We start from the raw sequence: 11,341 nt of genomic DNA on the forward strand, positions 1-11,341 counted from the left end.
TTTGTTCGGTATGCACATATAGCACCGGCACCGCCGCTGCGTACCAGTGTAACCGGGAGAAGGAGAGACCGGGGGTGGGCGGGTGGCGCCAGAGGGCTTGCTCGTCCAACGCCGCGCGCCAGAGGGCGCTGCCTGGCGTCGCTGCGTCCTCGGCCGCTGCGTCGACGTTGCTGTACCCTCCAGTACAGGCGGCGTGTCCTCGGGGTAACCAATGGCCGGCGCCTAGAACGGCGATCTCCACCGCGGCGGCACCGGTAGCACGACCAGCCGCGTCGAATGCTGCATCCGAGAGGTGGAGGACGCCGTCGTCGCCAAACGCCGAGGTACGCTCGCTGGGGCTTCTTCCCTTCTTTTCTCTTGTTCTTGATGCAGATTCTTCTATTCTTCTTGATTGAGAATTTCTTCAGAAGCATGTCCATTGATTACTGCTGTGGACGGGAATATGGCTAATCGAATCGGCGGCATTCTTCTCTTCTCCTGTGGCCATTTCTCAGCGGAGAGCAAAAGTGCTGATAACGTGTTAGAGAGAATCGAGAGAGAGGAGCGAATGGAAAACAGATATATGAATGAACAGTTATTCTATTGATTGAAGATTGGGGTATTTATACCCAGTTTACAAGGCGGTTACAAAAGGAGGCAGTTGCCAAAAGTGGCACCGACATAGCAGTGATTAATAGTTAATTAACCTAATTAATTAATTCCTAACACATCCAACCCATCTATCGTCGCGCAATGAGCGATCTCTGGTTGTGTCCACGTCGGCAGGGTGGTACTGTTCGTGCTGGCCAATTGGAAGGGAACGTTCCCTTCATAGAAAAAAAAAAGGCGTGGTCGTTTCCTTCCTCGAGAAGACAGAGAGAGGACGCACGCCACCTCCTCCCCACCTTCGCCAGATACGACCGCCCATTCATCGCCGCCACCCATCGCGTCGCCCGCCCGCGACCTTCTCTCATCTTCCACCCGCGACGGCTTCCCGTCCACCTTGAGATGTACGGCGACGGCGTCCCGATGGAGAACCCTGGCCGCAGCAGGTCGCCGGCGCTCCTCCGCTGCGCGCCCCAGGTGACCCCCACGGATCCGCGGCGACCACCGAGGTGAGCTCTGCCTGCCTTCCATCGATCCAGACCCTCTCCTCTTCTCCTCGATCCCTTACCTGTTCGTTCGATTCGGAGCAGCAGGACGAGGACGACGACACCCCGCACATGGTCGAGCTCGACGGAAGAAGGTGCCTTTGTCGCTGTGGTCTTCGCCGGTGTGCTCCACGTCGTGTACGACGGCGACCTCCTAGCTCGGGTAAGCAGCACCTCCCCTCCATGGTGCCCAAGCCAATCCATGGAGCCCATCCACAAGGTCCCCTCCCCCCTTTATCTTCCCCTCATTTGTTTGGATTCGATTTCGCAGGCTCTTCGTCAAGTTGGTGATGTTGCCTAGAGTATCCCGACGACGACGGAGGAGGAGAACAAGGACCACCGCCCCCTAAGGGCTGACGAGAACCAACACCTTCAAGCCGCCATGGAGCTCCCATCCCTCCCCTGGAGTGCGTCAAGGTCCTTCTTCCCCTCCCCGCAGCATGTATCTCTCCTACTCCATCAACTCTTGCTGTTCGTGATGATAAATCCCAGCGTTTCTTGCTTTTTTCTGTTATTAGAGAGTAGGAAACGTTGACACTTTAGGAATTGCCATTGTTATTTACGCATAGCAAGGAATCCTGCCAAGAGAGCCTTGGTGATGGGGTCACAAAGGACAGCAGCAGCAGAAAGAACATTAACACCTCTATCTGAAAAACATCACTAATTGTTAGCTTTTGGTAGGAAGACATGTACGTAACCTAAGATCAGAGTTTAACTAGATATATATACAACCTAAAGCAAATCAAGGTTCAGAGAGGCACACTTACCTTTGGCAGCAGCTTTTTCTTGCTGTTGATGTTGATGAACACAGCAGTCACACGAATAGATAAAGCATACATAGAAGGAGAAGCTGTCCAATAAAACTGATGCATGTTGACAGTTCCTCGAGTTCTCTTAAGATGATATAATTGTTTGGTAGACGCATGGATGGATGGACACGTACAGCTAGCAGCCTAGCAGTGCTAGTCACAAAAGAAAAACCTTGTGATTGATTCATGGTCATGGCACAACAACAATGGATACTTGCTAATTGGTGATGGTGGTCGTGCCGCTGCCGCCTTCGGCACCATCCCAGCTCGCAGCCTCAGTCGATTTGCTCTGCGTCTCCAACCGTCCAAAGATCCCAACCCTATCATCGTCTCCTACCACGAGCTCGGCAACGAGATCGGACATGGCAAGTTCGGCTCCGTTCGGATCTATGGTAGGAAGACCTGTGAAATCCAACTCGCCGTTAGGCCTTTTCTGTCGCCTTCTCTCTGGTGGTCTTGGTTGTTGACCATGGTTGCCTTGTTTTTGTGCTCGTACAACCGTTCAAGAGGTTCGTGCTGATCGGGTGGGTGGCCCTGGTGAACTACGGCAAGGACTACGGCCGCCTCGTCGTCATCGTCGACGTTGTTGACCAGAACAGGGTGAGTTTGATCCCCTTCCCTGCTTCCTCCTGTCATTCTCGATCTGCTGCGGCGGAGGAGCCTTTATGGACGTAGTGATTGAGATCGTGCTCATGTTTAGTTTAGAATTTCTTCTCTGCGTGTCCCTCCCTTGGCTGTAGATTTGAGCTGTTCAAGGTGTGGACTTCTGTATAGTTCCAAGTAGAATTGTAACTGCATGGATATCATATTCTTGATGCGAATTTTTGATAGTTTTTGTTAGCTTTTACTGTAACTCGGTAACTTTGTTTTGCTTTGTTGCTAATAACTTGGTTGTGATTCGCATCCTAAAGTCCCTTCACTTCGATTGCATATATAACTAGCCTTTACAACTTGTACGAATTTGGAAGTGATTGTTGATTTTACATGCCATTTGAAGTTTACACTTGCCAAGTAATATTGCATGCTCTTGTCAGTGCAGTTATTCTGCCAGAACTTGTTTAATTTTTGTATTGACTCATCTCTAACATGTGGCCCTTTATCCACTCTGGCAATGTTTTTATTTGTATATGTTTAGCTCACCTGATCAGCCCCTAATGTGCCTTGCGGCCTTGCCTAAATGTGTGAATGACTACTGAAAATAAACAGCCAGAGTGCTATTGCTCAAATATATGCGATGTGTTTTGCCATTTGATATTTATTACTGTTTTCCTTGTGAAATAAATAACTCCAATATTCATTTCATCTTCCATGAGTTGTGATGCCTTCATCTCTTTATGCTTCTCATGATAGCCGCATTGCTCTGTTATACACTTATACCACTGTTTCTTGGTATATCCCCAAGAACGTCGAGGACACGGTCCACCGCGAGGTCGAGATCATGCAACACCTCTCGGGCCACCCCGCCGTCGTCACGCTGAAGGCCATCTGCGGTGGTTGCAAATCGAAGGTGATTGTGCGGCGGCCCTCTCTCCTTCCAATCCTCTCTCTACCATTGGAGCAAAAGTTGCGGACATCTTGGCGGCGTTGGTAGTTGCAGCTGGGCGTGGTGTGGAGCGGGCATGCCTCTGTGCTGCGCGTGCTGCCGGTGGCATGCGTGTGTGCTAGCTGTCGTTGTGTGCGCATGTTGTGCTTGCGCTAGTGTGCGTGGTTGAATGGTGGTATGTGCTGATCTTTCGAATGCTTTTTCCCTGCAGCCTGAAAGGGACAAGGCGGTTGGGAGTCAGGGACTACATATCCCTCCTCTCCTTGATTTTCTGTCCAAAATATAAGGTAATTTGTTTATTAAATCCCATATGTGCTAAATTCTAAAGCCTCTAAACATTTCTTGGTCTTATGTGCCTGTTAGATTTTACTGAAGACCTTGTTGTCTTTGTGCTTTACCAGTGTGATGAAGTTCAGCACTATGGCTGCCATTATGTGTTATGTAATGGTCTAGTGGGCATGAGTCATGTTTGATATAGTTATCATTTCTATGGTTAAAGCTGACCATTTTGTAGGAAGACGTATGGGTTCTCGTCAAATGCAAGCTGTACTACTGTGAAAAAGTGTACTAATTTTTGCAGTGCATTAACTTGTAAGTAATGTCATTTGGTAACCACAACATCATGTAGTGCTTAGTCCTGTTTTGAAAATTTCATACCATTGTCCTTTCGGGCATCTAGGATCATGGGATTCTCCGTGATGGCAGCAAAGAGACAACATGGGGTGGAGATGCAGGTCGTCAGTACACTGAAGGCGTTGCGTTCTGTCAGGGCGTTGGGTCCGATGCAGAGCATCGGAGACGTTGCCGTTGTCCTTGCACGACTCATCAGATCCAACCTCGGGCCCGCGCCAGCTATGTACGGAGCCCTCGATACGGTGCTCAGTCTCTGCAACTGCAACTTGATGGTGAGTCCATCATCCATTCATTGCTCTCTGACTCGTACACATTTGAATTTGTTCTCGTTTTTCAGCCTTGCATGAAGCTGCCAGCTATTGAGGCCCTCTCTTAATTACCCAGTTCTGAGTGGAGTCAGTTGGGGTCGTCTATAAATTTTCTTGTGATGTGCTTGCAAACCAAGACTTTGTTGAGGCTTTTCTGCGGGGTCAGGGGAGACACCAGTGATCAAGCGGCAGCGGCCTACAGCCTGGGAGACCTGCACAAGGGAGCCGCCAAGATCTCCAACGACATCCTCGACTCTGTCGGGTGAGATTGATTCTTTTGCTCTTTCATTCTCCACTCGTCATGTTCTAGACCAAATAGATTGGATTTATTGGTATATTAGTTTATAAGCATCCGCATTGTTGTGATGTTGATGAAGATTTCAGTCTGTACTCTGTAGTAACCAGTTCTTGCCTCTTGATAGTTTCTTTTTGCAAAGACAATGGTATTTTCTCCAAACTTTTGAACATTTCGCAGACTAAAGTGACTGCATACTGGTGTTTCTTTGCTGCATGTGGCTAATTACTAGGCTAATTTGCTAGAATTTCCTCGAGTAAAGATGAATTTAGGCATCTACGAAACAAAAACTGATTTTTTGCATCATTTCACGCATTGATTTTTTTCTTCTTGATATGTTTGTTGGAATGTGCAAGAACAGGGTTTCAGTATATGCAACAACAAAAAATTCGACAACAGTATACGCGAAAAATGGTGCTATTTGCGTTTGCTGCAATCTCCTCATACTTACCAAGGGTTGAGTGCCCAACATTCCCGAAGATGGCACCCGAGACGTGTCCGCAGCCAGAAGCAGCGAAGTTGCCGTACAAGAAGCTGGGAGATTCAGATCTCCTTATTAGCGAGATAACTCTTGGAACAGTATGTGCAGAGCTGAACCTTCATGTTTCTGTTGTTGTTGTTGGTCCAGTTTTTTTACATCTTGGTCTAATGTTTACTTCTCTTAGATGATCTTTGGATAGCAAAGAACAGAGAAGGAATCCCATGATATGCTCTCTTATTCTTTTAATCAGGGCATCAACATACTGGACACCGCAGAAATTGCCGGTACACATTCCTTCCTTCCCTTCGACCACCGTCTTATTTTCTGAAGTTGATCCCAGTTTTAATTGAAATACTCCACTTCTATTGGTTGTTACTACCAAATGCAACCCAAGGAGACTCAAGGGAGGACTGATCTATATGTAGGCAGGTGGATGAAATCCAAGCCACGAGACAAAGTACCCTAAACCGGCCTTATAATTTATTTGCAGTTTTCTAATCCATTTGGAGTTCCCCGATTCCCACTTCAGATAGCATGCTTCTGAATCCATTTGTCGTTCCCAGCTCACTATATTTCCGACTAGACAACTTTAGCCACCAAAATTTCTGGTTATTCAGATCACACTTTTCATCGGTACAATGCAGAAAGGTGTGTGTTGATGATCCCATTATAAAGGAAAGTGTCGAAAAGAGCCTTTCATGCTTATCTAAAGACTACACTGATTTTCTTTACATACACTAGGTAGTGTTTATTTCAAAGATTATTTTTGCTCAGAATAATTTTCACATCTTGTTCCAGATTGATTCATACACAATCATATTTCACATTTTGCATTTCCTTACTGAACTTGAAAATTGTAAATCTGAGTTCTCTTTTCCATCCTCTGTGAGTCCTTTTGTCGTCTTATACAGACTGTTTTCAGCACACATTCTTCATGTTAATTCTTTCATTTTTCACATAGAATTTTTCATACTTTGTTTGTATTAATATGTCATCATTATTATTTTATTTGACAAAAAAGACAACTTTGGCTCCAAAGTTTGCTTTATGTCTTCAGGCTAGATAGGTATGTCGCACGTTACGGTGAATTCAGTTACAATTCAACCAAATGGAGGCCAAGCGTCCCATGTGTGGATCAATGGAAAGCTTTCAGGAACTAATTGGTAAAGGGAAGGTAATAGTGTAATACTCCCTCTGTCCCATAATATAAGAGCGTTTTTTGACACTACACTAGTGTAAAAAACGCTCTTATATTATGGGACGGAGGGAGTATAATTTTATTTTAGAAACAACAACCAGATAATTATTAATTGAACACAAATCTTAGTATGGATCTATCTTTCCAAAGGATTTGGTGCATGTATTTTGCACACTCTTTAAAAACCATGTGCATTTTCGTTGTAATAATAGCCTAGATTTATTCTAGATTATGAACATATGATTGTTGTGTTCATAAACGCACATTTGAATAATTCACTCAGAGTATATGCATAAGACAGCCGAAGATAGCAGACAGGTAACCATAAACCAGTATATAATTCCATGTTTGTCTCTTCTAATCTAGGTACAATATATCGGTGTTTCCAATGAAACCACGTACGGAGTAATGCAGTTTGTACATGCTGCAAAGCTTGATGGACTTCCAAAGATTATGAGCATCTAGAATGGTTATAGTCAACTTGTGAGATACAGCTTCGAAGGTGAAACAGAGATGTCAGCCATAATTTATTCATTTTCATTCACTGGAATTCCATGCCATCCCTGTTGTTCTGAAACTTATTTGCAGACATGTAATTTAGAGAAAGAGGGAGGAAAGAACTCCTCGGTTGTAGTTCAGATCATCGGCCTGCTGTCATCTCTTTCATAATTAAAATTTTAGTCGAATAGTTATGTTTAGTGGTTATCATTCATCATCATCATGAGATGATTTCATTTTGTGGATGCTTGAGTTTAGAAAATTTAGGCTCTGCAGTCCATCATCTCTATAGGTATAAGTCTTTGTAGGATGTAAGACTGCTACTCTATGTTCATATAAGCCTACCTATTAATAATATTTCCGATTTATTTTATAAATGTACATTGCAAGTAATGCATTTTTGTTGGTCCTGTAAGTAATCAAAGTCCACATGAGTTGACCGGCAGTTCCATGTACATGTTCTAATCATAGCGACAAAAAGTGAATGAAAAGTGTGGCCACCTATCTGCCACCGCACATGCACGCCTCAAGCGGCGCCACCTGGTGGCGCTCCAACCACTAGTTACTTTTACTTGTCCACCTTTGGAACTCCCCAAGCTGATCAACAGTAGCCGAACTTGATATGGCAATTCAGATTCGCACTCTCTCCACGACAAAGACGCGTGGAGAGAGAGCCTCAATGAGATTTGGCTTTTGCACTTCGGCTTAGAAGCCGAAAAAGTCCCTAAAGTCAAAAACCCATAAATGGTTGTCTTTTGTTTATGTTATTTTATTTATAAGTCGAAGTGCAACAGTCCAAGTTAAACCTAACCAAACATCCCCTAAGCCGCTCCCCTCATAAAGATTCGGAAAAAAAAACTTCCTAAGCCGCTAACTAATGCTAGAGTTTACACTTTGGAGGAAACATTGAGGTATCAGGGTGCCTCTGCATTAAACCTGGCCATACGGCCGGCCCAACCCAACCATAAAAAGCCCTGGCACGACACGACACAATCATAAGAAGGGTTCCTCGCAGATTGGTCGGGTGCACAAGCTAAAATGGCAGGCCCGAGTTGACTTTTGGCTTTGTTGCTCGTTTTTGCCTTTGTTTTTTAGGTAAAAGAAAGACCAAAAAGACCTAAAGAAGTCAAAGTAGTACTAAAAAGTTCAAAACAGTGCTAAAAGGGCTGACTTGGGCTGCGTGTCGGCCCCTGAATAAAAAGGCCGGGTTGGGCTGGCCTGACGGGCGTGTTCAGTAGCCCTCGCGCTCCTCAACTTCTTAACTCCAGGTCGGGAGCCCAGCCAAACGGTTCAAATTCTGGCTATGGGAGTGAGAGGCTGGCTATTAGCGCAGTGCAAAAATGAAGGAGTAGTGGAGTTGGAAAACCCGAGCTCCCTAGGAAGCGAGAGTTGAGAGAAATTAATGCCTCCTGCCACTGCCAAGTGATTCATATGACAGAGTCCTAGATTAGGGGTGCTCTGCACGTCGATTGCTAGCCTTTTGGGCTGGGCCGAGTACCCCCCCCCCCAAGATCGTCAACCCAAGAACGCCAAGAAGGAATGATCCGAAGACTTGGCGCATACTCCAAGATTTAGAGGTAGCCTCCGACACGTTTACCCGTAGATGCGACCGGCTTATGTGTAACCGTAGGCATCATGAGTATCTATATAAAATCAAGGTGTCTGGGCCGTAGAGGGATGAATTCATTCACACACGATTGCAGTAGATCACTTGTATTCTGTACCCCATCCACAACAATACAATCGAAGCAGGACATAGAGTTTTACCTCCACGAGAGGGGCCGAACCTGGGTAAATATCGTGCCTCCTGTTGCCATCTAGCCAAGGCTACCAGATCGGAAGCCCTACCCGAGATCTATCGGATTTAGCTCCGACATCATACCGGTTCGATCCCTCGCGCGCCCTTCATCCCTTGCCTCCATTCCTCTCCCACACTCGACATCCGCCAATCCTAGTCGCCACAGACAGGAGTCAATGTGGTACACCTCGTCCGCCGAGGACCTTTGTCCCCACCATGGTTACTTGCCTCCCTCGTCGTCGGCCTCCTTCCACACCGCGACGACTTGCCTCCCCCATCGTTGTTGTAGACCACTTCGCCTGCCATGAATCAACCTCCTCCTGGTCCGGAGCCATCCTATAGTAAACGGGCCAGACCGACACGTCTGGCCCACCGGCCCGTGTATTATTCAACCTATTGGGTTGTACAAATAAAAAAACGGAGCATGCCGTGGGAGCACAGGTGCCGCCCGTTTTTAACCGTGCCAGGCCAGGCCGGTAACGGGCCGAGTACGCGGCCCACGGCCCATCTGGCCAGCTTTAAGTGTACGTATATCGAAGCAACCAGCCCGAAAGGCCGAAAACCCCGTCCCGCAGCTTCATTTTCCCCATTCTCGTTCCAATCCACCACTCCGCCGCTAGGGTTTTTAGGTTTTAATCCCACAGCAGCGGCGGCCGTCGGCGGCGACAACCAAAACCCCGCGTCATCTCCAGCGAACTCGAGCGAGAGAGATGAGGCTCCTCACGCACAACTTCTTGGCGTCGAACGTGAAGGGCGTGAGCACGGGCTACCCGCTCGCGCTGGAGGTCGCCAAGACGTCCATCAAGGAGGTGGAGCTCAACGTCGACTTCCTCCGCGGGATCCTTCCCAAGATCGACTGGAGAGCGCTCTTCGCAGCCACCAGCGCCGCGGGGTTCCCGGAGCTCCTCGCCGCGGAGCAGCCGCCCGAGGCCGAGCTCTTCGCCGAGGGCGCCGCGGAGGTCGAGGGCAGCGCTATCCGCCGCCTCCACCACGCGCTCCTCGAGATCCACGTCGAGGAGGGCACCCTCGTCTGCCCCGACAGCGGCCGCTCCTTCCCCATCCTGAAGGGCGTCCCCAATATGCTTCTCCATGAGGACGAGGTGCGGCACTGACTCGCGCGTAGCAGGCCGGTTGCCTTGCTTGCTTGTTTGCTCGTGCCACATACGGTTATGCACTTCCAGGGCTTGGACTCCTAAGATTGTGTGTATGAACTATCTTAGTATGAATTGTGGATCTTGAAGTCGTACCTTGATAAATACTACTCCTACCTGTGACGTTTTGCTCCAAATCGTGCTTTTGTTTCAGTACATTGGGGCTTCTGAACCTCGACTTTACTCAACTGCTGCTACTGTACTTTTTGGTAAATTTTCCTTTGGTGATCATGAATGATTTAGTACACAGTAGTGCGAGGAATTGCTGCAGGGGGAAATGAACATATGAAATTACAGTTTATTTGTTGTTAAGTATAATTTGAAGTTCTGTTGAGGAAATTACTTTTTGATTGAGTATTTTGGGGTCAAAACTATTGCATAGCGTGCATTTTTATTCTCGCTGAGGTGTTACAATATTGAATCATCTCGTAGCATGCATGGTGTTAGTAGTGTGATTGGGACTGGTAAAGGGGTAATGAATCATCCATTCATTACCCGCAAAAAAAAATCACCCATTCATCTTGTATACTAGATGAAATTTTGATTATGAGTTGTGCCAAAACTACCAATTGAGGGCTGTATGAATCTGGCTGTATTTTTGTTATGTGTGTGTATAGGGGTCTCCTGTTTAGGTGCAGAATTTTCAGTCATACCCATCAAACAATTTCGCACACTAGTTTTGAAAATCTGAATCTTCCTCTTACTGTCTCTCATCATTGGGTACACCATATATAATATTGTTATACAATATATGTCATCAGTGTGTACCTGTGTTGCACACATGATTCTAAAAAAATCTCTTCTCTACTTCCTATAAAAAAGCGAGTTGGTGATGATGGTGTGCCTGCCTTCGGGCCATATGTACCATTCGATCTTGAATCTAAGGTTGAGATTGAGATGAGACATGTTGGGCGGAGCCAACCACCAAAACAAGATAGTCTGGAAGTTTCTCCTTCTCTCGTGAGACAGATTATTCTAGAACCCCTCCAAGTTTCCTCGCCGCCGGCCCCTCTCCTCTATTTCCCCGTTACCACTGGATTTGAGTTGGGCGAGGGTCACGTCTGTTGTATCTATATCTATATCTATACCACTATATAGTGTGTGAATAAGTTTGAATATGGATCATTGGATGAACTCAATCTGATGATCAAGAGGTGGCAAATCCGAGCATTGCTGGCCATTCGATTTCCTATCAATTACATCAGATTCTGTCATGTGTACTATGTAGAAGTTTCCAATAGTTAAAAACTTAGTACACCCTTGTATTTGTCACATATACTATCTTTACACACTTCTCATTTATTCTAGAACCTTCCATGCATGATCTTGCTCCGTTAGAGTTTCTCATATATTTGTCACATATACTATCTTTACACACTTCTCATTTATGATTTAGTCTAGAATCTTTCATGTATGCTCTTGCCCCATTAGAGTTCTCGCTTGAATAAAAGCGTATCCATTTATGATTTAGTCTAGAATCTTCCATGTATGCTCTTG

At 46.3% G+C, this 11,341-nt stretch overlaps 1 protein-coding gene and 1 long non-coding RNA gene across 16 annotated transcripts; both read left to right on the top strand.

The window, feature by feature from the left end:
• Positions 1–7,272, top strand: LOC123187901 (uncharacterized). Of its 15 annotated transcripts, none has more exons than XR_006494226.1 (14): positions 4–323; positions 408–1,094; positions 1,176–1,293; positions 1,402–2,331; positions 2,447–2,539; positions 3,290–3,446; positions 3,694–3,769; positions 3,997–4,073; positions 4,162–4,387; positions 4,453–4,685; positions 5,080–5,297; positions 5,384–5,483; positions 6,257–6,373; positions 6,764–7,272. It is a non-coding gene; the product is annotated as an uncharacterized lncRNA (long non-coding RNA). The 15 variants fall into 15 exon arrangements; XR_006494214.1 differs by having other exon boundaries at positions 5–323; positions 3,342–3,446; XR_006494221.1 differs by having other exon boundaries at positions 6–323; positions 1,402–1,572; positions 2,050–2,539; positions 3,342–3,446.
• A 1,981-nt stretch (positions 7,273–9,253) lies between these two features.
• On the top strand, positions 9,254–10,172 carry LOC123187904 (multifunctional methyltransferase subunit TRM112 homolog A). Its single transcript, XM_044599896.1, has one exon. The coding sequence runs from the start codon at positions 9,404–9,406 to the stop codon at positions 9,803–9,805; it is 402 nt and encodes a 133-aa protein (XP_044455831.1). The 5' UTR covers positions 9,254–9,403; the 3' UTR covers positions 9,806–10,172.
• Positions 10,173–11,341: the final 1,169 nt, after the last annotated feature.

Source organism: Triticum aestivum, chromosome 2A (genome assembly GCF_018294505.1).
Source record: "Triticum aestivum cultivar Chinese Spring chromosome 2A, IWGSC CS RefSeq v2.1, whole genome shotgun sequence".
NCBI classification, from domain to species: domain Eukaryota; kingdom Viridiplantae; phylum Streptophyta; class Magnoliopsida; order Poales; family Poaceae; genus Triticum; species Triticum aestivum.

Coding starts and splice junctions, on each gene's coding strand:
- LOC123187904 (XM_044599896.1), top strand. CDS start 9,404: ATGAGGCTCCTCACGCACAACTTCTTGGCGTCGAACGTGAAGGGCGTG.